Source organism: Setaria italica, chromosome V, assembly GCF_000263155.2.
Source record: "Setaria italica strain Yugu1 chromosome V, Setaria_italica_v2.0, whole genome shotgun sequence".
In the NCBI taxonomy this organism is placed as follows: Eukaryota; Viridiplantae; Streptophyta; class Magnoliopsida; order Poales; family Poaceae; genus Setaria; species Setaria italica.
The window spans coordinates 35,128,531-35,155,797 of record NC_028454.1 but is presented as its reverse complement, the minus strand read 5'-3'; the positions used below and the strand labels follow the sequence as shown (position 1 = coordinate 35,155,797).

General features: G+C 44.1%; 4 protein-coding genes across 5 annotated transcripts; 2 read left to right on the top strand and 2 right to left on the bottom strand.

Annotated features, from left to right (window-relative positions):
- Positions 1 to 698: 698 nt before the first annotated feature.
- On the bottom strand, positions 699 to 2,719 carry LOC101785284 (putative pentatricopeptide repeat-containing protein At5g40405). The gene has a single exon (XM_004972084.2). It carries the CDS (start codon positions 2,618 to 2,620, stop codon positions 731 to 733), a length of 1,890 nt encoding a protein of 629 aa, XP_004972141.2. The 5' UTR covers positions 2,621 to 2,719; the 3' UTR covers positions 699 to 730.
- A 3,072-nt stretch (positions 2,720 to 5,791) lies between these two features.
- On the top strand, positions 5,792 to 8,469 carry LOC101757726 (probable auxin efflux carrier component 8). 2 transcript variants are annotated; one of them, XM_022827035.1, is made up of 6 exons: positions 5,792 to 6,327; positions 7,297 to 7,480; positions 7,572 to 7,657; positions 7,751 to 7,908; positions 8,006 to 8,071; positions 8,169 to 8,469. In XM_022827035.1, exons 1-6 carry the CDS (start codon positions 5,823 to 5,825, stop codon positions 8,340 to 8,342), a joined length of 1,173 nt encoding a protein of 390 aa, XP_022682770.1. In that variant the 5' UTR covers positions 5,792 to 5,822; the 3' UTR covers positions 8,343 to 8,469. The 2 variants fall into 2 exon arrangements, with proteins under 2 accessions (XP_022682770.1, XP_004969744.1); XM_004969687.3 differs by having other exon boundaries at positions 8,006 to 8,082; positions 8,169 to 8,365.
- A 4,734-nt stretch (positions 8,470 to 13,203) lies between these two features.
- LOC101758139 (mitochondrial outer membrane protein porin 4) lies at positions 13,204 to 16,190 on the top strand. Its single transcript, XM_004969688.3, has 6 exons — positions 13,204 to 13,364; positions 13,518 to 13,585; positions 14,806 to 14,916; positions 15,026 to 15,115; positions 15,195 to 15,403; positions 15,613 to 16,190. The coding sequence occupies exons 1-6, from the start codon at positions 13,322 to 13,324 to the stop codon at positions 15,917 to 15,919; spliced, it is 828 nt and encodes a 275-aa protein (XP_004969745.1). The 5' UTR covers positions 13,204 to 13,321; the 3' UTR covers positions 15,920 to 16,190.
- Positions 16,191 to 16,375: 185 nt separating this feature from the next.
- Positions 16,376 to 26,781, bottom strand: LOC101758551 (alpha-amylase 3, chloroplastic). Its single transcript, XM_004969689.2, has 13 exons — positions 26,337 to 26,781; positions 26,083 to 26,216; positions 25,243 to 25,297; positions 24,913 to 25,026; positions 24,467 to 24,584; positions 23,543 to 23,880; positions 21,874 to 22,505; positions 20,797 to 20,986; positions 19,632 to 19,738; positions 18,545 to 18,794; positions 17,732 to 17,854; positions 17,120 to 17,287; positions 16,376 to 17,032 (listed from the first exon to the last, which is right to left on the bottom strand). The coding sequence occupies exons 1-13, from the start codon at positions 26,595 to 26,597 to the stop codon at positions 16,874 to 16,876; spliced, it is 2,649 nt and encodes an 882-aa protein (XP_004969746.1). The 5' UTR covers positions 26,598 to 26,781; the 3' UTR covers positions 16,376 to 16,873.
- Between the last annotated feature and the right edge of the window lie 486 nt (positions 26,782 to 27,267).

The window sequence follows — 27,267 nt, the reverse complement described above, 5'->3', positions numbered from 1 at the left end:
AACTTCTATGGTTCAGCTTTCCTGGAGCAACCTCCTTCCTCCAAATAGGCTACCAATATTACTGAGTTGCCTGGACAGTACTTACGACCTTGGGCTTTCTGATTACAAAACTAGACTGTTTGTATTTGGATATGAGGCATGTTCTGTAATGTGCTGCAGCCTTGAGAAATGACCTCACAACTTTGTAGTTTGAAGCAAAATCAAGTCCATCTCTGTGTTTTTGACCTGTGAAATTTGTCCTGTTATGATTGAGGAGAATCATTTTGAAGTTCTTTTTGTTCGTTCAAAAATGTTCTTGGAGAAATAATTCATCTGAAAGAGCTCTTGATTTGACCTTGTTTATGTTATGTAGGCAATGATGGATTCCCCTCTTCTAACTTCATTATTCTGCACTAACACGACCTAGACCAAACATGTGTATCTCTCTCCTTGTTCCTTGCATGTGATTATCCTGGTTAATTTTTTGGAAATCCTGTTTGTGTTATGCTTTTGCAGCTGATCAAAATGACACCTAAAATTCTTTATTCGTTCATGTGGTGATACACTCGGGTGTGTACATGACATCCTACTGTTCTTACAGAGTTACAAGCTGAATATGATGTTTACTTAATCAGATGCACCTGGGAAGTTTGATCTGTGTTTCAGGATTCTAAAGCATAAATATTGTTACCTATAAATCTGAACGGATCGTCAAAATTGAATGAAGACAATTCACCAAACACTTCAAAATTCACCAGTAGTCCTTACAGGAGCACGTTCCATCCTTGAAATGGTGAAACCTATTCCTGTCTCTCGTGATTATCTCTCTGTCGAAGACCTTAGATATCAATTTTGTATAATCGTGGCAGTCCTTGCATACTCTCAAATTCTTCACAATCCTAATTTCCACGTCTTCTGGCAACGCGATCAGCCCAAAGGCAAGTGCCAGCTTCTCACTATGCAAGGAGATGGCGTCCTCTTTCTCCTCTTCCTCAATATCAAACAGGACCTCTTTGGTGTTGGCAGCATACCCTTGCAGTCTCAGCCTCCGACTCATCTCTGCAAGCATCATCTCGATCTCCTTGTACCTTGGGTGTGACTTCCCTCCAACAAAGAACTCGTGTACCTTGCCATCAACCTCGATGGCACTCCAACCAGGCACCTTCTTCACTCCCTTGGCCTTCATCATGCCCCGAACCCTGCTGACGCCCTTCCAATTTTGTGTCACTGCATAGATGTTAGATAGCAGGACATGAGCTGCATCATTTTCAGACTCAATTTGCAAGAGCTTGTCCAATGCATGTTTGCCCAACTCAACATTATTATGAATCCGAGAAGCATTGACCAGTGCTCCCCAGACACCTTCATGCGGTTCCACAGGCATGCCATTGATGAAGTTGATGGCGTCGTCTAGACGCCCAGCTCGACCATAGAGATCAACCATGCAGCCGTAGTGTTCAAGCCAAGGATCAATTCCGTGCTTATCTTTCATGGAGTCAAAGCAAGTTCGCCCCTCGTCTACCAACCCAGCCATGGAGCATCCACGTAGCACAGCAACAAAGGTGACACCATTAGGCTGGACCCCTGAGCTCTCCATGCGCTTGAACAGCTCAAGGCATTCCAATCCCATGCCATTCATTGCAAGGCCGCTGACTGCACTTGTCCAAGTGTACACGTTCCGTTCGCCCATGCTCTCAAACACCTCCATGGCCGTCGCCACCACACCGCACTTGGAATACATATCCACCAAGGCAGTGCCGAGCATGACTGACATCCGCATCCCATGGCTGCGCATATACCAGTGCACCCACTTGCCACGGTCCAATGCACCCATTTGCGCACATGCCGTGAGCACAGAGACCAGTGTCGCCTCCCCGATGGCGGCGCCAGCACTCTGCATTTCGTCGAACAGCCTCAGCGCCTCCCTGGTCCTGCCCACGTGCACGTACCCCGCGATCATGGCGTTCCACGCGACGTGGTCCCGCAGAGGCATTTCGTCGAATAGGTCCCGCGCGGCGTCCACGTCGCCGCCCGCGGAGAGCGCCCCGACCATCGCCGTGACGCACACCACGTCCGGGCACGCGATCTCCGCGAAAGCGGCGCGCGCGCCGGCGGCGTCCCCGAGCGCGGCGTACATGGAGACGACCCCGCTCTGGACGTGCGGATCCGCCGCGTGGCCCCGCCGCACCGCGGCCCCGTGCGCGGACACCGCGACCAGCAGCCTCCTCGCGCTCGCCTCGGTGCGCACGGGCCTCTCACCAGCCGCGGCCGGGGCCGCCGCCAGGGCAGCGGCGGCGCGGACGAGGAAGCTGAGGGAGTAGTGGTCGGGCGGGAGCGGGAGGTCCCGGAAGGCGGCGAAGGCGAGGCCCGGGCGCGGCCCGCGGGCGAGCGCGCGGAGGAGGGCGTTGTGGGCGAGAAGCGTGGCGGGGCGCCGCGGGAGGACGAGGCGCGCGTAGGCGAGGTGGCCGGAGGATGCGAGCGAGGCGAGGAAGGCGGCGAGGTGGGGCGGGGAGGCGAGGCGGCCCGAGACGAGGAGGTGCGCGTGGAGCGCGCGCAGGACGTGGTGGGGCGCCGCCGCGGTGAGGGACGGGAGCAGCGTGGCCTCGCCGAGCAGCGGCGGCATCGGGCTGGTTTGGGTCATGCTGCTGTCCCTCGGAGTCTCCGGTGCGGGGCGCGCGCGGCTTCCCCGTTTTTGGTTGAAGCGATCGTGGCTCTCGGAATCCGAGGGTTGGGCCGACGGGATGGGCTGCCGTGCCGAATTGCCCGCCCCGTCGTCGCGCGCGAGAGAGCTCTCGGGCTCTCGGCCCCGGCCGGCGGCGGATGCGCGAGTGCCAACGGGCATCCGGGCCCATGCGCCTGTGTGCATCGACGGTCGCAGTTATCATTGCCGCCGGATCGCCTGGCGCACCTGCGACGCTGCGCCCGTGGACGCCGGGCTCCTCGCCACGCCATCGATCTGGACCCAGTTTGCCAGCGAGTACCGGCAAGCCAGGTGCGTTTCGACGCCGTGGCCCGTGGGAGTGTCTGCTGCGCAACGTGCGCCACAGAGCTTGGCCGGCGCACTGGCCGTTTGTTCTGTCATGCGTGCCGAACTTAACATTCCATCTTTGCATGACTCCAGCTTGGACGAGCGCTGTGGATCACAGTGCTAGCTGTCGCCAAGACGCCAACCATGTCATTGTCATAGGCGGCGTGGTTTGGTGCCGAAAACCTGGGTCCGAGTCCGACGCCAAGACTCTGTGGCTGGCGTCCGTGCACAGCCGGGCACGGTGCTACGATGATATGGGCCTAGCCAGGTCAGGCGCGTTATTGTTCCCGTGCTTCACTGCCGAAGGGAACAGCGAGATCCGGTGCATTAGCGGACAAGGCTCTCTGCCTCTCTGCACCGCAGGGCATAGATTATTGTCCATTTCACATTGCGAACTGCGGCAAGCTTTAGCCTGCAGACAGTGCCTTTTTCTTCTATTATTAGATTAGACAAAAGAAGCCCTGGAAAACATGCATCGAGGTTTCAGGTGGGAAAAAAAAGAAAGTTGACAGACATGCAACGAAAGAGCGAGAGGGGGTGTGCGAGGCCAAAGCAGATGCTCTCTGAATCCCTGTCACCCTGCAAGATCAAAATCGGGATGGGTAACTGCAAACTTGCAAGGGCTGCCTACAGGATAGAAACAGCACTGGCATGAGCCCGACAAAGTTGTTTTCCTGTCGGGTTAGCCCACTTCAAGTGCATCTTCGAAAATCGAAACAAACAGTCACAAGTACAGTAAACACGCCAAGTAAGTAATCATCCAAAAGCGCAGAACAAATTCACAGGCCAAAGGGCATCTGTTGTAAGGCTCTTTTTATAACCTATGAGCATCTTAGGTGAAGACTTTAGTTTGATCCATGCAAACAAGATAACATGAGCCGTGGTAAAGATAAAAGCACAGCCTGGGGGTACTCTGAAAGATCAATTCACCGGAACCAACAAGCCGCAGCTTCTTTGACAGAGAACCATCTGGTGAAGAGAGCGTAAAGAGAGGGCAGTAAACCGGAGGCCTTTGGCAAAGGAGGAGACGCACAGCGCTTGTGCTATTTGAGGCAAAAATGCCATGGCTCAAAGCAAGTTTCACCGGCGCACTCATTCCGGCCTTTTTCCCATAAATGACGAGGCAAGACAAATCCGATGCCGCTGTACATGTACCGACCGATCTCTCCGTTGCTTCCTCTGCAATTAACTTCTTTATTCTTGCCTTGGGCTTATCGGCTTTGCAGGAATGGTGGCGCGTCGCTGGAAGATGAGGCGAATTTTCTTTTTCCCTGGAGAAAATGACGTCGAGCCTGAAAGGACAAAAACACATACTGATCCTGTACCGGGGTAGTATATACTTTCAAGACAGGGACAGATGAAATGGGTTGGTTGAAAATGCATTCAGGACTGTACGAATGGTATGTCAAAAGTGTCCCATGGGCAAAACGGATGCAGGTAAAACGTATGAAATTTCTAATCACGCTTAGCCCTCGCCGTGTTACGTTTGATCACCTCTCTTGGACTCTTATCCTCGATTCGTCCGAATGGTTGCATAACTGCATTTGGAGCCAAAACAGTTAGTAGGTTAGTGAACTCACTGTGAATTTGCAATGCGGGGATTGTGAATCAGGGTACACTTACATAATTAAAATAGCAGAAAGATCGCTGCTTGTCACTGGTGTAAACAGTGCAGATCATACTGTATGGAAAGGAATAGGCAGATAACAAGAATATCATCATGTGTAAAAACAATATTTCAAATCAGCATGGACCGCCATGCTGCTAGAAGAATTTATCGCTGATGAACAGCGAATTACCAGCCCGACAAGCTATGCCAAAGCTTCTGCACCATTTGCTGGAGCTGTCTCCCGATTTCTTTTTCCAAAGTCTATTTCCTCTGACCATGAACGAAAGGAAGAGAGGAAAGAAATGCTATTCTGCTTTGAACTATTGGGGCACATGCCTTGGTCATTTTACTGCTTAGCATGTTGCCAAATGTCTCATACTAACAAGATGTCACGGCCAGAACAAATGGTTGTACAAGAGAAACACATCCCATTAAACACAGAGTGATTTCACACCTCATTTGAGACATCTGTGACAGCTATACCCGAGTTCAGACCGACAATGGGACAAATAATGTTATGAAAAAGTCACATAAACAGTCTCTTTGCCCTGAAAAAACAACAGAACAGAGAAGTCCCTTTTCTGCAGATATGGCTCAAGATCACTAGAAAGATTAAAAGTCCATGAGACTATATGTCTGATTCTTCTTTGAGTCATTAACATGATCATATGCCGAGGTTCAGTCAGTCAACAAGATAAAGGCAAGATATCAAAAGTTCATACATTTAGCAAATATTCTGGATTGCGCTTTCACGATTATTGTAGTTCAGCAGATAAACAAAACAATAAGGGACTTTATCAGGTTGAAAAAAAGATGAATCAAGGTGCGGAAAGATATTTGGTCTAAGTAATCATTTTACTTTTCTTATATTTCCGCATGAATATGGTCTACTCGTTGCCATTGTTCACTCAAACAAAAAGTCCTGCACACATTTCAGTTCCAAAAAAAATGAGTACTGCACACATGGAGGTTCAAATGTCCAGTCCATGTAATAAGAACGGGAATGCAACTGGCTATAATCCAGCATGGGCAATTTGGACATTTTCAAAGGCTCTGCTAAAGCTAAAACATGCATGGAAAAGTTTGCACAATACCTGGCTTCTGTCTATGTCTATATAAGACAGCTACAGTGCTCTCAAAAACCTTACAGACCTAAGATTGGGCAGGATATTTGGAGTGTTCTTCAGGAGTAAAGGTCCCTCCATTATGATCTCTTGGCCAACCATCTACCATGTTCTTGAAGAAACAGTGCCCTTGTATGTAGCTATGATAGTGGCCTACTTGTCCATACAATGGTGGAAGCTATTCACCCCAGAGCAGTGCTCTGGTATAAACAAGTTTGTGGCGAAGTTCTCCATTCCTTTGCTCTCTTTCCAGATCCTCTCTACAAACGATCCTTATGACATGAACCTAAAGCTCATATTCTCAGACATCCTACAGAAATCACTCTCCTTGCTGGGGTTTGCAGTTATCTCTAAAGCATGTTGTGGGGAGAAGTTTGATTGGCTGATTACAGGCTTTTCTTTATCAACACTGCCCAATACCTTGATTGTTGGCATCCCATTGCTGAAAGGAATGTATGGCAATGAAGCTGTGAAGCTGCTAAGTCAGATAGTTGCCCTACAGAGCCTAATTTGGTACACACTTCTGTTGTTTCTGTTTGAGTTTCGGGCTGCTAGAGGACTGGCTACGACAACATCATCTGGAACAAGTAAGAACATCCTCACTGCATTTTTGAAGATTGATATTTGAACTTGATTCTGCTCTACAGTTTGATTTTTCCTGTATCTCTGTTGTCATTCCATTTTTTTCTGTTAGTCTCCATACTGTGCAAAATTAAACAGGTTATACTCAACACTGCTCTGAAAATAATACAGATCTTATTGCTTCTCTTGTTCCTTGTGCTAGAAAATAGATCTTACAGTTTCTAATAAATGAAGCAGAGTAGCTAACCAAACGATAAGTGAGATTGATGAAAATAACCATGCTAAAATGATCACATGATCTAAGTCAAGGATGTTCCGTCAGACAGTTGTGTTCTTCCAAATATACCATAAACAAAAAGCACGTAGCTAGTAATATGATAATGTCTCAGGTAGAAAAAAATGTTCATTTGTAAAGTGACATACAATTCTAGTAGCACGAATCCTATCTGTGCGTTCAAACCATAATACAGTCAGGTAAAACCACATGGGGCTGTTCATTTATTTTACTGAAATGAGGACAGGCAGGAGGGGCTACCTATTTAATTGTGTAGAAGAAGTTTAAAGAAAACAGGCAGGAGATTGCCTATCTGAATCCAGAATCCATCCTTCACAGATCAATTTATTTGTATGGGCCACATGCCCGATTGAAAAAACTCTTTTAAAAGTCAAAATAAATTCAGACAGAGGATGGGCATTGTGAAGTAATACATGCCATAAAAAATTGATCATGAAATCATTTCTCCAGTGATTTATTGGAACAATATACTTGAGACTCGTTTACTATAGTGCTCATCTTTTATGCAATAGTGTATGTCTGAAACAATGCACAGGCTTTTCTTGGTTATCCCATGCTCAATGTATATATTGGACTTTTAAGTCCACTCTAAAGCAAGTAACTTCAACTTATCTCCTGAGGTTTTAACTTAATGACAGAATTAGTTAAACAAGCTCTTATCCTATATCATGTTTCAAAGATGAAGGAGAATCAGGTACTCCAGGACCTATGGAGGAAAGACACGAAGAGGGCCGAGCAAAAGGAGTATCAGCAAGATGTTATAGCGCTTTTTGCTTTTTGTTGGTGGTCGGTAGGAAGCTAGTGATAAATCCCAATATGTATGCAAGCCTAATCGGCCTAATCTGGGCACTGATCAGCTTCAGGTATGAACACGAGTTTTTTATGAACTGAGTTTATGCTCTTAATTTGGAACCCAGAAAGTCATCTCTTGCTGCTGCATACCATATCCTGCAGGTGGCGAGTACAGTTACCATCGATCATCAGCAATTCCATAAGAATACTTTCAGATGGAGGGCTAGGGATGGCGATGTTCAGCCTAGGTGTGCATTACAACAGCAAACTACAAGTAGCATATATTGATAAACTCAGAGGAAAAACAGTTATGCTATGCCTTCTGACTATTTCTATTGCAGGTCTTTTCACTGCCCTACAAACTAAAATTATAGCCTGTGGAACCAAAAAGATGCTACTATCACTAGGCATCAGATTCTTCCTAGGACCAGCCCTGATGGTGATATCTTCCTATGCAATTGGTATGCATGGGATTTTGCTGAAGGTGGCTATCATACAGGTACACTCTAGTCCTTTCATTTGTATCGTCCATTCTAACACAACCATGTGGAATTCAAAGACAAACGTGATGCTTGACCTCTCAAGATTCTGTACAGGCAGCTCTACCTCAAGGAATAGTGCCATTTGTGTTTGCGAAGGAGTATAACGTGCACGCAGACATTGTGAGCACTGCGTGAGTACATCTTAATCCCGGGCAGAGTTAATAGGAAGAAGGTATGCGTGCTAAAAGAACTAACTGAGATCTCTCTCATCTGGCAGGATAATTGTCGGCATGATGGTTGCAGTTCCTGTGGCCCTGGGTTACTACTTCGTCATCGACCATCCCAGATTCTAACAGTCCCGTATTTGCAAAAAGATAGATTTGAATCCTTTTCATTTCGTGAAACAGTAGTAAAATTGCAATGTAAAGGACATATTGGCTCATGCTTGTGATATAGTTTTGCAAGGCTGTAAATATTTGCACGCTTGGATAATGATGACCCAAGCTGACGATAACCAGTTCACATCCGATGTATGGGCAGTTGGCCAGTATACTTACTAAATCTAAATGCAAAAAGAAAAGGGACGCGCAGAAAATTGTACCTGATCTGCAGGCATCCTGACGAGTAGATGGTGCGCCTGCTCTTAAAACTGCTTCTGCGTGCATCTTTGCACAAAAAATCTTGTGCGGCATTCTGCCGAACACCTTGCAGTCCGGCCAAAGGCTGACATTGAACTACAGAGATCTGGGTCAGCTAAGGCATGATAAACAGTAACCACTGACCATGAGGCAGGAGCCTCAGGTGCATGAAGGCATGAAGCCCAGTGTGTGTTCTCTTCGTGTTCGTGTTTTTTTTTTTTGAAAGAAGAGGCAGGAGCACTACCGTGTTCGTGTTCGTGTTCATGTTACCTGCATTTTGTACTCTGAACGGCAAATTCGTTCAGAAGCTGAAGCACTAGGCCTTGGCAGATACACTCAAGAATCAAGCAAGATGAAAAATCCAAGCCTTGAGAAGAAAGCCTAGCGTTTCTTCTTTCCAGGCTTGTAGGCTGGCTGGCTGTAGTGTGCAAATGCCCACAACTTGGCCCAGGTTTCTAAGGCCCAAGTTATCCGGGTTCCTGAGGTTGCCACGCAACGAAAATGTTAATTGCAAAGCAGGCCATTTCCCCGCAGTTTTCTCCACAGCTAAAAGAAGCAAAACGGAGTAAGGACGTGTTTGGCGTGGCTCTGGAGCTGAACTTCAGCAACTCCAGCTAATTTTTCAGCCAAACATCTCAGTTCTAAAGTCCTGTTTGGCACGGCTCAACTCTTAAACTTCATCAACTCCATCAAAAAAACCAGCCAAACACCCCAACTCCAAAACTTCATGGAGTTGCCAACTCCATGGAGCTGTAGTGCAAATGGAGGTGGAGTTTTGGAGCACCTCTTTTGCTACTCCAGAAACCTCTCTTTTGAACCTCCTCGTGGAGTTGGTAGGTAATTACCCACCAATGGCACTAATTACACAAAAAAACGTTTCATTCTATTCTCCCGAGCCCCACTCGCCGCCAGAGCCCCGCCTGTCGCCGCCCCCGTCGCCGGCCGGCCCCGCCGCTTGTCACCGCCCGTCGCCGCCCCGCGCCCCTCCGTCGCTGCCCACCCCACTGCCCGCCGTCCACCCCGCCGCCCGTGGAGGGTCTCCTGTGTGCCGCATAATGTAGTGGAAAAAGGGGAAGAAGAAGATGGGATAGAGAGGATAACACGTGGGGCCTTAATTGGGGGGCAACAATGGCAATCCACACTGAAATCGATATTTTTTGGAGCTGAGAGCACCCATCTAGCCAAACACCTCATTTTTGTTCTGGAGTTTTGGAGCGGAGCTGGCTCCATGTGGAGTTCTGGAGTGGAGCAGCTCCACCCAGAGTTGGAGCCATGCCAAACAGGGTCTTAGGCTCTGTTTGGCACAGCTCCACTCCTAAACTCCAGCAACTCCATCAAAAAATTCAGCCAAACACCCCGACTCCAAAATCCATGGAGTTGCCAACTCCATGGAGCTGTAGTGCAAATGGAGATGGAGTTTTGGAGCACCTCTTTTGCTGCTCCAGAAACCACTCTTTTGAACCTCCTCGTGGAGTTGGTGGATAATTACCCACCAATGCCACTGGTTACATAGAAAAAACGGTTCGTTCTATTTTCCTCCGAGACTCCACGCGCTCATCTCCACCGCGCTAGCGCCGCCCATCGCTCCCGCCGCTGGCCGCCGTGGCCCCTCCGTCCCGCACGCTCCAACCTTGGAGCCTCGCCGCCGGCCGCCCCCACCGCCGCCCGCCCTAGCCTCGCCGCCGGCCGCACCCCCCGCCGCCCGCCCGAGCCCTGCCGCCCGCCCGAGCCCCGCCGCCGGCCGCACCCCCTGCCGCTGGCCGCCCCCACCGCCGCCCGCCCGAGCCCCGCCGCCGGCCGCTTTGGTCGGAGGGAGATGGAGGGAGGAGGGGGGATGGAGGCAAAGGCGGCACGGGTGGAGGAGCTCTCGGCGGTGGCGACGCTCGTGAATGGTGAGCTGCTGTTTTGTAATTGCTTCCTGCAGTTCTTCAGAATCCATTCTTCTGATATCCGTGTTGCAAGGATCAGGAGTGGTAGTGTCTAGGTCTGCACAGTTCCTCAATTTTTGTAGCCCGGTACTTACTCAGTAATTTCGATGAGTGCTAAATGCTAATCTTAATCTCTGCCCATGCTCTCTGAATGTAGTTTGGATTAAATTGCAATCTATGCTCAGAAATGTTTTGTTGTCAGTTGCCAGCATTGGTGTCACTCGTGGGCAACGGCAGAGAGAGGAAAAAGAAAGGAGGTAGAAAGGAGGGGGAGAGGATGACAAGTGGGGTCTGAATTGGGGGGCAACAATGGCAATTAACACTGAAATCGATTTTTTTTGGAGCTAAGAGTACCCCTCTAGCCAAACACCCCATTTTATTTCTGGAGTTCTGGAGTGGAGCTGACTCTACCTGAAGTTTTGGAGTAGAGCAGCTATACCAAAAGGCTATCCTATACTGAGCGTTCACGTCTAAATGCTTATATCTCAGATAGATCCTATTATGAAGTACCAATGATTTTTTGTCTTTTACACTCTGAACATGTGCTTCATAACTCTCTGATTATTTGGTTTTCAGTCAGCTGGGCAACATTGAGCATGCTGTATTGTTTACGTATCACACTCATGTGTGGTGCAATAGTAGACGTAATGATATCTTTCGAAATAGTATAGATATATTAGTTCAATTAGCCCCTGTTGATATGTGCTGCCTCCACTTTAGCAAATGTTATTTACATGGAAAAAATAGTTATGGTACTGCCGGCTTAGTACTTATGCTTACCAAGTAAAATTGTATAGTCACTGTTCAAGTGTTAGTTCAGGAAGCAGCCATGGACGGAAATTATAGTAGCCACTTAGTTCTGAAAAAGTGTTCTGAATAACCAGCAATTTGTTGATTTTCTTTGCAGGAGTTAAGGCTTATAAACTGAGTTTTTGGTGCAAATCTGAAGCATAAAAAGAAGACCATTTGGCCAAAAAAAAACTGTAGCCTAAAATTAATTAATTAATCAAGTAAGTTTTCTTTTGTACAAAGTTCATCTATTTGGAATGTCAATATGTTGATTATTTGATTAAATTGGTTCTTGTGCAACGCATAATGGTTATTTGGTCTCTTTTTGCTAAGTGAGTGCAAAGAATGGTGGCCCTGAATTGTTGAATAGTTAACCATAATGTGAGATTAGTTGCCTCATGACTTGTTATAGTTTTGCTGCTACATCTGTGTGGTTATTTAAATTGTGGAGAATCCACATAGAAATTGAGCTGGGGAAAAGTGCAATAGGCCATGATTTGAGCTTAGTTATATGCTACCTGTCATGTTGTTTGCTTCGCCTCGTAGGGAAGGATTGTTCTTGGGACATACAATGTTGTCAAAACATGAAATTAGCTATTTAAGTTATAGTACATGTGCGATGTTCTGCCCAATTCAAATGTTGTTTTTAACCTTATACTCAAATGGCCATGTCCTTTTACTTCCCATTGCAGATGTGCTGTCTGAATATATTGGCTATTTTTTTCTAGAAAAAAAACTATGTAAAGCTATTTTTGCAAGGGTTGTTGAGAATTAGGATTTAATGGTTTCCAACTACGGTGAAAAGCTCAAGTGCTGGTGACCTAATGTTTCTCTAAATATTTCTAAGCACTCCAATGTCTTGGTACCATGCCACAAGGCTCTCTTGTAATGGTCAATGATGCAAACCGTGATGACATTACACATGCTCAGGGAGGACTGAACATGCGGAAAGTTATCCTCTGCATCTATTTTGGGATGCCAGCCGTTGTCTCACTGATTCACTGTATGGCACTTAGAGAACTCAAGAAACCTTCCTATCATGTATCGTGGCATATGCTGCAGTGAGTTCCTATTCTATATATAAAATTTATATGTTCTCATATGCTGGACAATTGTATAATCAGGTGTTTCCATTAAGCTTCCTTGTGTACAAATTATGTGTGCATCAGGCGCTGTATGTTCTATTATGCATAATGAAGAAATTATATTTATGGCATTGTCTCAATTGTGTGTTTAGTGTTCATTGTTCATTCTTGGTTTGGTAATGTCATTAAAATTAATACTCTTTGTAGCTCAAAACATTATGTTGCTAAGATCAGGTAGAACCTATTGTTCAAAACACCATGTTTTTCACGTTCATAGTATTACATTGAAATCTTTTTTCTCTCTCGTGGCAACGCATGGACATAAATATAGATGTAATGCATATATGTTTACATTGTCTACTGATTCGATTGCTTGCCAATAAGATTAGAATGTCATTTATCTATAATTTGTATTGCCCGTAGCAATTGGTCGAGGACTCCATCTACCGGCCTTGAACTCGGGTGCTCATCTCCTTTCTCTTTGTTGACGAATGCTTAGTTTTTTTTTACTTAAGATAAAGAAGATAATAAATATAAGGATCTTTTCAAACCCGTGTGGCCAGCATGGTCAGCAACTACTGATAATTAATTAATCATACATGATAAAAAACAAATTCCAATTTGGTCCAGAAAAAGAAGCGATAATTAAAAAAACTCAAGATATATAGATCAACATGAAGTCCATGCCCGGTCCTGCCGTCATCAACCCTTTCTCCAAGAAAGCACGAACAGCGCGCCTCCAGCTCCAGGCCCCCCGTTCTTTCTCTTCAAGAAAAAGACAACACCCCGCCTAAGAAGATCCAGGCCGTCCATCTCACAACCGGCGCCATCCAGCGAGCCCCCATCCCCCGCCTTTATAATAAGATGCCTCTTCCTCCTCTCTCCCCTCCCCAAAACCCCACACCACCACCGCATTTCTCCGGGCTCCTCTCCCCTCCGCCGCCGCCGCAGCCGTCTGGTCCTCGGGCCGAACCCCTCCTCCCACTCGCCATGGGTCCCGGTCTCTACTCCGACATCGGCAAGAAGGCCAGGGGTCAGAACGAGCTCTCGTTTCCCTCTTTACTTTTTTTCGGTTTTCCTTTTTTGGGGTTTCCTGGGGTTTTGCGGGGGGTGGATGGATCTTGGTTTGTGCTTTCTGAGGGGGTTCCTGCTGGATTGCTGACGTTGTTGTTTGCTGGATTCGCAGATCTCCTGAACAAGGACTTCCATACGGACCAGAAGTTTACCCTGACCACCTACACCTCGAACGGAGCGGTGAGTATCTCTCGTTTCTTCTCGCCCTTACTGGTTTGTCGTGCGATTTTTGCATGCTCCGGTTGTTGGTGTGGTTGTTGTTTCTACGGTTTTGAGTTGGATTTAGGTATGGGATGCTTGTATTTACTATTTAGTGGGACCAGGGAGGGTTTTGCTGACCAAATTGGGGGTGTCTCTGCTACAGGCATTGTACTGTGGGGTGATTGGCGTGCTAGGGTTTGCGCGCTGGATGGGTTTTGGTTTGGTTCGGAATCATTGCAGGTCGAAGAAGATTTGTGACCTTGAATGTCCTAGGATTTGTAGCTACCTAGATTTTTGGTTGGTTTGGAATGGTTTAATTAATCTCTTATTAGTTGGTGAATTGTGATAGATTTTAGCTTATTTTCGCATGTATTTGAGGTGCTTTTGTTGGGTGATGTTAAGAGGGTTGAGGTGATGGATGCATGGTCAAGTAGATGTGATTGGTTGGTCAGTGTTTTTGGAATAAGTTTAGTTACATTTAAGTAGTGGTGTTATCCTTGCACGTTTTTTGTCATGCTAGAGTGCTTAGTTGTTTTTGCAAACCATTTGATGTTGCCATCTGTAGTTCCTACAAGTTAACCTTGTGTCCTCTGTAATAAATTCATTTTTGGGTTAGAGTAATTGTGTTCATGATATTGGACTTGAGTATTGATTGCAGATTTGAAATGAATACGCAGTTACAGTTTTGTTTAATTGCATACATCTATATTCTTCCTTTACTGTTAGTCTGTATCTGACTGTTTTGTAAATATTCTGGGAATTCAGTTGAGCAGTTGAGTGGTATTCTTGTAGGCTTGAGCCTGCTAGTATATTGATGTTGGCATCTGTAGTTGCTCCAAGTTTGCTGTGCTATGGTTGACCTTTTTGGTATAATTATTGTTTGATCAACGTTTCAGAATGTGAATTTATGTAATGTAAGTGTGACTCTGAACTGTTGTGTTCATATAATGTAAGTGCGCTTGCAACTGTCGTTCATATATGTAAGTTAATATAAAATAATCATATAATTCTAGTGTGACTTTGTGTTGACATGCCTGAAAATGTTATATGAGACTCGTTATGTTCTTTGTTCATCAAACCATTAGTCTTATCATCAAACACTATGAATTCTTCAAACTCAGGTGTGGTACTTCTACTGAGTGGAATTTTCAAGTTAAATCTGATGATACATCTTTCCTTTCTGCAATTTCTATCTATAGGCGATAACAGCTGCGAGCACAAAGAAAAATGAGGCTATCTTTAGTGAGATCCAGGCCCAGCTGAAGCAGAAGAATGTCACAGTGGATGTGAAAGCAACTACAGACTCTCTGGTTAGTTTATTCCGAATTTGTTCTTGTAATATGTTAAGGTACCAGTTAACTGTCTGAAGTGAACCAATTATTATATGCATATGATTGATTTTATCTTTGTTATATTCAGCTCTTAACTACAGTCACAGTTGAAGAATTTGGTGTACCAGGCTTGAAAAAGATAGTAACCATTCCTTTTCCCAACCAAGCAGCTGGAAAGGTATGCTTCTAAATCTTTTCCAGATTGGTTGAATCTCATCTATTCCATTGACTTCTGATCATCTATCTTGTGGTTGCAGGCTGAAGTCCAGTACTTGCATGATTACGCCGGTATCAATGCCAGTTTTGGCTTGAACTCAAAACCTCTGGTTAACCTTTCTGGCGTGTTTGGCACTAAAGCTATTGCTGTTGGTGCTGACGTTGCATATGATACTGCTACTGGGGATTTCACCAAGTACAATGCTGGATTGAATTTCACCAATACTGATCTCATTGCTTCTGTGACCTTGTAAGTGGTATCTACTAGCCAGTCGTAAATCACTCAACAAACTGCTAGGCATGTCTTGGATGTTTACGCTTTTTACATCTGGATCTTGCATCTTTGGGACTTGTATGGGAAGTTTGATTTGAATGGTCAAGGGCATTGCTTCAATAATGATTGTCATATCAATTTCATGATCCTGTGTCCAATTGATTTAACCACCAACACTTTTTCAGGAACAACAAAGGTGACAGCCTCACTGCGTCCTACTACCACTTGGTGAATGCGGAGAAGAACACTGCTGTTGGAGCAGAGGTGACCCGCAGCTTCTCAAGCAAAAAGAACATCGTCACCTTCGGGACGCAGCATGCCCTGGACCCCAGCACCACTGTGAAGGCCCGCTACAACAGCAACGGCATGGCCAGCGCCCTCATCCAGCACGAGTGGAGGCCCAAGTCATTCGTTACCCTCACCACTGAGGTCGACACCAAGGCTTTCGAGAAGAGCTCCAAGGTTGGGCTGTCCCTAGTCCTTAAGCCCTGATGATGATGCCGATCCCTTTTTGGTCCTAGGATGGTTAGGTTCCTGTGTCAGCACCTGAGGAGGTCTGAGTGTAATAATTCTGAACATCTTCCTGGCTCAACTTTGGTGTCATGTGGCATCTTCGATTCTGCAAGCTTGCCCTTCTGTAAGTGTCATCCGGAATGTTAGTAGTCACCCCTGGCTGGTTTAGATGTTGAAACTGAATCGGCGAATGAGATTATCAGTTATCCAGTTTATTGGCCTATGAGTACTATTGTTATGAATCTGATAACTCGCTAGCATCCTGGTCTAAACCTTAATGTCTAACATAAGTCTTTTCAGTGTTACAGTTTGGCCTATTCGTACCATTATAGTTCTGATCACTCGCTAACATCTTGTCTAAAGTTATCGGATCCATCTGTGCCTGCGCCTGGTCTGGCACGCTGCCCTACCTGAAAGAGAACTAAAACCCTCTCGTGCACGATGACACTTCAAACTGGCATACATGCTTGGCAAATGTGTATGATCTTACATAGCTCCAACATAGCGGAGGCATATCTGAAGTGCAGATAAGCACAACAGAGCTAAATGAATGGGCAATGTGCCTACATAACAGGTAGTTCTGTATCATATCAAATGTTCGACTGTATTATATATAGCTTCGCGTCAGCACAATCCTTTCTGTAGGGCAAATGCTTCCCGTCGACAGTAGCTCTTGCTGTTGCCTCTCTTGCTTGTCAGCAGCAGCAGCCCATCAGCTTGACCATTCCGACGCCATTTCCTAGCATTATGCGATTCAACTTTCTGCTAGCCCATTTGGAAGAAGCAGATTGCTCTAGGAATTTCAGATTCAGTTCATATGCGAACTAAATCCTAGGGATTTGGGTCTAAATCTGGTCCATCCAAACATTCCCTATGAGGCTATGAGCTATACTGGATACCTGTCTAGTTTTTCAGAAGTTAGGGCAGCCAAGCCTATGAAGATACTTCCCAAATTTTGTAATCTTGACCCTCGGCAGCAACAATCCAGTTCTGGGGACCACTTGGCTCAAAATGTTCCGAGCCGATTTTCATTGTTAACTTCTCATCGATTTCAGCCGCATATAAACTCCTTTCTGCCTTGAGTATCTTGATCTGTAAGTGATGTATCATGTAACAAACAATTAAAACATAAGATATAACCATCATTCATACATAATGGGTTTGTTATTTGCATTTTACCTTGCTGCGGCAATGAATCTTTTGACGAGATCGAATATTGATAAATTTGGCGATCTCTGGTTGTAAGTGCGAAAAAATGTGATCATAGAAGACTGCTGGAGTGCCAGGGTGCGTCAGGATGTAGGCGTATCCTTGCAACTCCATACCATAGGGGAATCTCCAATGACCCTGCAGAGTGCCAGAAACTGTGTAAGGCCGCCAGGCGGCAGTAGAAAACTTGCAAGTTTGGGACAGCTTAGAAGGCAGGTGAATCTAGCAAAATTTTCTTAGAATATAGCTGCATTACAAATCTGACAAGGATTCAAGAGATTAAGGACTTAAAGATTTAAAAGAGTTCAACGATGACAGGGTGAGAAACATTTATTTCTTTCATAATTTGAAACACAAAATATTGAATCAATAAGGATCTGGCATCTGAAGTTTTACCGATATTGAGAACAAACGCATCAGAACAATCAGGTTATTGCACATGCAGATCTTAGCATTTCTTGCTACTTCTAAGCAAATGCAATTTAAACTAAGGATCTTCCACTAGTGCAGATTGCTCAACAACGGTAGTTTTCAGATATAAGGCTGAATTCTATTCAGATGCGATGTGATACTGAGTTGTACCTGAGTAGAGCCAGTATCATGATTCTCTATAAATGTGACAGCTCGGGAAGGCCACCAGCCCAATACTCCAGGGGGTTTTCCTTTTTCATCAGACAAGCGCCAATACTCAGATCTTTCAAGCGCCTGTATGGCAAAAGTAAATTACATATTACAGATGCAGGAAAAAAGATAGGTAAACAGTAAATGTAAGAAGAGACCACAGCACTATATTACAAAATCATCTTCCCTAAATGACAAGGAAGGGCTGCTAGTCATTCCATTACTAGATGAGTTTACTCTTACAAGCAAACCAATTTGGGTCATCATGCTACGCCAATTCAACTATGCAAGATGCATGTTTTTAAAATTAATTGACATAATGATGGTTTCACATGTGGCATCTCGCATAACAGTTGTCAATGCGCTAAATGCTTGCCAGAAATATTGGAGCATCGATAATAAAATTATACTATTCTCCTGACCTCCTACCATGAAGAAGAAAAAAGAGATGAAGTTATGCCCAAACATAACTAAATGCACTGGCAACTGATTTACAATACATCAAGCATATCAGGCATTATGATTGTTCAAATATAGAAGCTAGGTTACAAATTCAGGTACTGTCAGGATGTGAAAAATCTGTGGGTACCAGGATCAAGTGATCCCTATCAGAATATGTCATTTTGAGCTGTTTTTCAACTGATGTCTTGAGCTCCGGTTGCTAACTAGAAGTTTGAAACAGCGTCCAGGGAAGTTCTTATAGCAGTTTCGAAACTCTGCGATAACAACTACTATAGAAATTATATCTTTTAAAACTGTAAGCTGACATCTTACCGCATGAAGTATCCCTTTGGTGGTGACATCAAATGCACCGGCAGTTCCATTTGTAGCATTTATCCAATCAACAATCCTCTGTCTGTGGGCATCTTGATTGTAATCCATTTCACCATAAGTGTAACTGAGGGAGTCCCAGTACTCTCCTACTGCAAAGTATGGCTCACTTGCTTCCAAATAATCTTTGACATATCCACCCCAAAAACCACGAACGAAGTCGAGTCTCCATCCATCATATCCTACTTCTTTTCTGCAAGCAGAACAGGTATGGATAAACATGCTAGGCTGACATTTTGTGCAACACTATACAACCCAATTTATCTCTTCCAGCTAATGAAACATATAGTAACCACATTAGAATTTGCAAGCTACTGTTCCCATATTAGAGCAGTGGAACAGGAATATCACGTCCTACCCTCAAACAAAGTAGTAGATAATTTCCTACTCATCAAGGAACAATGTTGACGTTAAGAGGGAAAAACTGCTGCAAAAACTTGATTTGCCTACCTATAGCCAATTGTGAGTAATACTAAATACCCCAGCGGCTGAGGTACATTATGTAAACATACAGGAGCAATCATCCAAAAGCTCTGGATCAAATGAAGATACATATCCAGAAAAGATATCCTCATAAAATCATTTTCCAGGAGAGTTAAACTTACGAGATTTTACAGAGTTCTTAGTGCACCGTTCGTTCATTCCAATTTGTTGTAGTTGTAGGAGCTAAGCAGAGTAGCAGAATCAAGAATACACATTTCTTACCCAACTATATAAAAAAAATCTGGTGGTAAACTGATGACAATTTGCAGAGCTTCTAGTGTGCCATTCATTCCTTCAGATTTGATAAAGGTGCTAAGCAGGGTACAGTGTGTATCTTATGCTTTAACAAAAAAAAACAGTTTCAAAAGGGAAAACAGGCCCTTCGATGCAAGTTATGTCCAAAAACAATGCACATACATGGAATTTATTTACTCAAACTATTGGGATGCGGCAGCAAATGACATTCGCATGGTTAATGCATGTGGCCACAAACAATGAAGCATAAGTAATGGATGAGCTTTAAGCAAGAAATGACAGAATAACGGACCTCATCCAGCAAAGCCATTCTTTAAGATCATTCCTCACAAACTCTTGGGAGTGATCAATGTTTGGTGCTGCATGAAAGCTATCTCCACTGCTCTTGTTTCCTCTTCCCTGCAGGGATAAAAATGTACCTTTGCATAAACTTAAGTGAAATAAAATAGCAAAAGATGCCGTATAAACTTAAATTTTCAATGACTGCTGAAGTTGAATATATTTCTTCTTTCCCCTTTCTGGAACTAAGGTCAAGTTCTCTGAATTTCTTTATGCTACTGAGTACGGATGCTAATATGTGCATTTGCTGCCAATACTAAATATATGCCAGCAGAATGCTTTGACAAGCCCCATTATTGGTGAACTGAAACTCCAACTTAATGTGAAGGAAGAAAATGACCAAATTTATATGTTCATATTGCTAAAAATGAAGGATCCAGAGGAGAAGATTTAGAGTTCAAGTAGGGAGCTAACAGGGATCATATCCAAGGTATCTGTGATGCCTGTGGCCTATTGTCAATATCAACTTAACTGTATGAGAGGTGCCTGTTCAGTGTTCACAGGGGTGCCTAATGCACTGTTCTTGATTAAATGAGTTTTCATGTGGGAATTTAACCATAGATTTAATAACAGTACCAGTAGCTTAATAAGTGAGTTGCACGTTTCATTGGATTGCTTGTCAGACCATTGGTTCAACGGTCCAGCCACCAGTTTGGAAAAACAAAGTAAAATAATATTGACCATTAGTGCTGCAAAGCAATACATCATGGGAGCCTATATTTTCCATCAATATCCAACACGTCCATTGCCTGCCATGCAGTGTGGCTTCACGGGCACTTTCCTTGTCTATCTCCAAGTCCCATGTTCAAACCCTTGCATGCAAATTAAATTTACATGCATAGGGTGTGGAATAGGTCCAATGTGATCAGTGGATAGGGTGAGTCTACTGCAGGTTAAGGTTCAGTGGGAAACCAGTATGTTCAATCATGTTCAAACCGGTTTTGAGCAATTCAGCATGAACAATTTTGAGAGTTGACCAATATTTTTTTAAAACCTAATCCCCCCCCCCCCAAAACTACTGTTTTCCTAAACCATCTTAACCCACCATTGATTTTTTATATTTTCTATAGAGAATCATATTTCAGTCCTATAGTATTTTTGAAAAGAAAAGGCCTTACCTGGAAATGTGGATCATCTGCTACAACCGCTCGATCATCCCAGTTCATACGGCCACCAAAAATATTCCAGATACCATTGCTATTCTGAAATTGAGCACACCTGTGATTTAGAACAGCATCACCAAGAACCTTGATGCCAGCTTCGTGGAAAATCTTCACAAGCTCCTTCAACTCATCCATGGTCCCATATCTGAAATATTGGTGTATCATGTTAATGCATAACATCACTTTGCATGATGGGTTCATGATATATACTGTTTAAGAAGCTGGATTTTAACTTCTGTGCAAGATAAACAGAAAAACTACAAGATTTTTAAGGTTAGCCAGGTCAAGTAAATTGAGCAATAGATGGCAGGATCAAGTGAGGATAGTTTATTGCCTCTAACTGCAAACAATGGCTTTGCTATTGCTCTACAGAAAAATAGTACCAAACCCTTCAGAGCCCCACACACCAGAGAGCCACAATGTTTACCCCATACAGAGTCATCCCGAAAATCCCAATGGTACTCTAGACCAAGGAGATGAAAAGGTATGGTATCTCAATGGTCTGCAACATCCATTATCTAAGTACTCTGCATCTCCCTACAAGCTGTTTTATCAAAAGGAATGTTCTCTGTGGTAATCCAACATAACTGCATGGCTATGCCAGTTATATAAGGGCACGCAATACCTTTTTTTATCAAGAAGGAAAGTTGCCGTTTTCTAGTTACTTGGCAATAATCATGTTTATTCCTTTATGTGAGAAAAATCATACATAGCTTGGCTGCCAACGTGATGACATATAGGTTAACAAAACTTCTTGCTGGAATAAATAAAGAATAATCCTCACAAGAAATAATATCATGTTTGCACTTATCTCAGGAGAAATCGATGGTTTCACATATTTCAGTACAGAGTGGTTCAATAGTCAAAAGTTTCTACCTTGAGTACTAATGAAGTTCTGAAATGCATTATAGGGTAAATCACTGATAACTTAAAGCTCCTATCATAAGGATGGCTCTTGCACATTTACAGACTATATACAAGTAACATACACAACAAATCTTAAAAGAATGATTTTGCACATAAGAAATATACCTGGAGTTTAGATTATATAAATCCCTTGGCATGTATCCTTCAGGTGACACAGAATCAGTAGGCGGTGGTGACCAAACAATGGTAAAACCGAGGGATGCCAACTCCTTGGCCTTTGTACCAAGTTCAACATACCATTTCCCTGACTTATGAGATTCCCAGTTAAATCCTTGGCATAATATTTCATAGCCAGATCCAGTGCCAGAACAAGCTGGCTTCGCGATTGATGGGTCATCGAGATCTACAGACGCCTCTACGGAATCAATGGTGGGGCTCCTAAAAATGCTATAAGCTTCTGCTGCTAGCCTTTCAATTTCTTGCAGGATATCCTCCTGCAGAACTTTATTCTTAGCTCTCTGACCTCTTCTAGAGGATAGGCCAACCACCAGATTTCTTATATCACTGATTATACCATCAGCTTGTGAAGACTTATCATCAACTTTCTGTGGCTCAACCTTATCAACATCTTGGGTGCTTCCACGCTGTTCCGCTCTTGTAAGAGAAATGAAGAAATCGGATCCATTCTCCAGATTTCTCAGCCAAGTATACTCATCAAGTTTGAGCACAAAAAACAGACCAGAATACTCTGCATCTAGTAAGAATGATAAAGAATTGCCTCTTCCATCAGCTTTTTGCTGCAGTAACAGATATGATGTGTGATGAGGAAAGCTTTACCGATTTCACTATGCTAAAGTCATTGAATCACAAAGAAAAGTTCAACTAAATGGAGAAGTAACAAGAAATTCTTTTTGCAGCACCAGCAAAGCACATGTCAAAATAACATAGAAAATTCTTTTTGCAGCATGAGCTGAAAGATCGCGAGTTGTAAGTAGTTGGTCCTCAGTTGACTAACCAGAAAGCATGCAGCCCCATGAATAAAGCAGTTCAGACAAAAATAATGCCAAAAGGCCAACTTTATATTTTTAGTGAATTTGAAGTCTCTGAAGTTCATTAATGTGGCATTTGGATGTCTGAATTGGGCTAGGAATTCAGGAATTCGAATTGGGTATCTTTCAAGAACTGAACTGAAAAGCATTAAGGCAGCATTTTGATACCCCAATTCAATTCATCCTATCCAATTCTTAGAACCAATAGGAGCCTAAGATTTCAAAAAACTTTAATTTGTTTTGTAGGTTTTTTCTGGTAAAGTGGGCACCATAAAGAACTAATCCTCCTAACAAAGAAATAATATACAGGACAAAGTATAGATCTAAGGAACCAATTTCTTTTAAGGAAATGTTCAAAGCACAAACTTGTGGGAGAGGCCATAATAATAAAGCCACCTTTTATATTTCAGTTTCGCAAATTCTCAGGCGTACTGTTCTTCAGACAAGTAAAAGCAGTGCACTTAAAAATGATCAAATTTATCCTATGGATTTCCTGTTGTGGGCATCCAACCTAACTTACCACTGTAATCCATAATGCTTCTGAATTCTAGTTTGTACAATTTCAGATGCGCAAATGGAATGGGTTTAAATTATGGAAGTATAGTTGGAATCATGATTTTTTTTAAAAAAATGCAAGTGTGCCTCATGTAATCCTACGTTGAAACTCCTTTGCTTAATTAACAGGCATAGCCAGCTAATTCATTTCAACTATTCTTTCAATTACTACAATTCAATTTTGTTCTTTTGATCTCCAGCAGCTAAGCTTCAAGGTAACACGGAAGCACCTGTAGCAAGGTCTGAAGAGCTTTCTGTCGGAAGATTTTTGTTGTTGGTGGGTGTGGCTCTGGAGGGATCTCCCATGTCATGCTATTGTCTTTGCAAACTCCCCAATGGATGACAACTTCTCCAGGAATATCGGTGTCAAATTCCACAAGCCTTTTATGTGTTTCATTATCCCTCTTCACAGTAACAGTTACAAAGTTCTGGGTGTACTCCGATTTAATAATTTGGAATTCCTGATAGAACCCGGAAATATGTTTTCCACTTAAACCTGTACCCCCAGGTATAGTTTCTTGTGGCTGAGCATTAGATCCTTCATGTTTCTTCAAATGGCCCAAATCTCCTAAGAAATAAGACAGTCAATATGTCAAGATAACTAGCCTAGACACCCGGAAAGGTTAACATTCTCTAGTTTTAAAACCTGACAGTCATGTACTTCGATGACATTATTGCAGCAATGTATAAGTACTCTTTTAGACATGCACATGTGAAATCAAGACAGTAGCTTACTTAGAGGAACAAAACAGATCATAGGCATGATAAAATTAGTTCTCAGGCAAAAGACAAAGAGAAGGTTCCTTGCATTATTTAAAGTAAAATTTCCTAGCTTTGTGGCTTTGTGCTATCATAAATCCTTGGCTCCTATGTTCATGCACTATAACCCAGACAAAAATACGATTCTATAACATGGAAGTAAGTGTTTGTGCATCTACGATGAAAGATACTTCCAGATAAAATTGTTTCTACGAAAATACCGAACATTGTAAAATGGAGCAAATCCCTAATTCAAAGTTACTCATCCATAGATAACTGATAGTTACATTCAAAGTATTCAGTAAAATAGTTAAATGTTCTAAAGCCTAAACAAGTAGATATCAAGCAGCAGCAAGCACTGTACTGATCTAAAGAATGTAGTAGTTATTCAATACCTGGCCATACACCAATATCTTGGTTTGTTCCTAATGGAACTCCACCGTCAAAGGATCCACTTAAGGGTATTCTGAAATCCCTGCCCTTATGCTGAAACCATGCACCTGTTTCCTCTTCCTATCAAGGTAAGAATGAATCGAGGCATTCAATGTGCAAGCAAAATATAAACCCATAAAGACTAAAGGAAACAAAGAAGCACATAGGATTTAAATAACGTATGAATTTATCAAAATAATCAGCTCAGATAAGGCGTGTTATCTGTGCTCTGTGGTGCATGTTATCAATTTCATAAACAACTAGAGTACGTGAAAAATAAATTCCAGTTTAAGTGAGTTCAGCTACTGTTTCAACTGGCATCCACTATAGAGTGCAAGTCAAGAAGCACATGATCATCTACTCATAACAATGGGAGCTATGCAATATTGCAATAGTTAAAAGCCAGAACCTTTAGGACAAAATTGATGGCTGCAATTGGAGTGTCTTTATCAAATTTGATTTGCACTTCATACCGGCCCTCTGAATTGGGTAGAATCTCCAATGGTGTTTCAATTGCATAGTCCTGAAATTTCAGATATTGTCCAGAAATCACAAAGCTAAATGGGAAGAGTTAATGGCTAAAGAATAAATAAGAAAGCCAATAGTTTTTTACTGCCTCACATATCAACATAAACTGGAGTTTACTGGCATATTTGTATCGCACTGGCACACACATGCCAGTGACTATAGCTACAATCTAATTCAAGTGCTTGAACAGTGTTCATAAGAGTCAAACAACCTTGATTGGAACAGAACCAGGTGGTCTCATTTCTGAAGGAGGCTGATCCCATTCACTGCAAATCCACAGAGAGCAAATGATGAGATGAAATTGGTAAATAAACATTTTTTCCAAGAAGGTAGGATCTGAATGCGACAAAAGAAGTAAAAAAAAAAGTAACCAATTGTTTTTTTTCTTTTCTGGAAAACTGTGAAAGTGTTAGTTTTGAAGCTTGAATACGTACAAAAGGAACGAAGGAATGACAAATCTAGATAATTACGCTATGACGACAAATTCCTTCTTTAACTGATATAAGTACAGGATATCAAGAGTACACCGAGGGGATCAAAGTCAAGGGAACGTAACAACCAGTAACCAATCAGTTTACGATAGATTCTTTCAATTTTCCTACATGTCGTGAAGCCATGGCCTGGCATGTGCTTAGATCCTACTTCCAGTTCCAAATAAAAACAAATTTGAAATTTAAGTCGTGCACAATATAATCAAGTAGAACGCAGCCAAAACTGCTCCAATGCCAGCCCTCATACGATAAAAAGGAAAGTTATTTTCAAGTTTCGCGCCCATAGGGGCAACGGCACACCCGCCTGTTAATCGTTTTTTAAACTGAACCTGTTCATGATTTCCCCTAAGCGAATACAAAATTAGATCACAGACTGCATGGTCTACCATGTCAAGCGTTGAATGGAGCTACATAAGGCAAGCATGCTTGACTGTCTGAGCCTATTGCTTAACCCATCTGTTCAACAATGCATAAATCATCGCCTGTGATCCATGAACACAAGGCCGCATCCACATCCAGAAAAACACTAAAAGGAGCAAGAGAGGAGAAGATTCTATTACCTCCCATGCTCACCGTCGTAAGAGACACCCCAGTGCAATACCCACTTCCCCGCCACATCGCATCCGACCACGACCTTGCACTTGCCGTCCCCATCCGGCTCCGCGTCCACCCTCACCCACGCCTTCCCTTCCACCTGCGTTTTCACCACACACCCCATCGTCACCACCAGCCCCACAGGCCACAGCCACAGAAACACACCGTTTTAGCACGGGATCAGACACCGCGGCTGGGGGAGCTAGAGCAAGCAGGCTACCGTCTGGCATCGGCGCAGGGGGAACTTCTCGGAGAACGCCGCCCCGGCGTCCTCGCCGGCGCCAGCCACCGGAGTCTCCGCGGCGCTGGCTCGGGCCACGACGCGGCCGCCGAGCCTCACGCGCCCGTTCTGCGCGACGCGGCACCGCCCCGCCCGCGGCCGCGCGGCGGCCACCTGCAGGAAGGCGCCCCCGAGCAGCCGGCCCCTCGCCGGCGGGGCCGCGCCCGGGATCGCCGGAATGCACCCGCTCCCCACCGACATCTCGCTCCCTCACCTCCCTCCTCCTCTCTCTCTCTCCCTCTGTGAGAGAGACTCTGGGTTGTTGCGTGAGGCAGCGTGCTCGTGATTGTGTGTGTGAAGGAGCGGAAGCTGTGGGAATGGGAAGCGAACGGAAGGAAGAGGAAGACAAGAAGGGGGGCAAAGCGAGGCGAGATGAGTTGGAAATAAGAAATGGCCCCGGAAAGGGTGCGCGAGATATCCACGCCCACTGGCTGGATTACGTGGCAGGAAAGGCAAAAGGGGCGGCGGGGGGAAGATTGTTTCGCGGGCCCACGCGTCAGGGGCGATAGCGAGGGCCGGGGGGGTGGGAGGGAGAGGGAGCAGCGAGGGTCCCGCGCGGCGGGGAGGGGAAAGGTTAATTGCTAATTTTGGGATCCCGGGGCCTTCGGGCTAGGTAATAATTTACCGGAGAAAGCGTGGGGATTGGGGAACTGTGGAAGAAAGAAAGGGGAGCGCGCCCCGGAGCGTGGGGTCGGTGCCCGGACGCCACGTGTCTTTTGACTTGTCTGGAAACGGGCGATACATGCCTGATTGCCTGGGGATGCATCATCCACGCGATGCTGCCAGAGTGCCACAGAAGAATTGTGATGAAAACTTGGAAATTCAATTGCTGGTCCAGGAATTTGGTTTTGAATTTACAAGAAAAAAATTC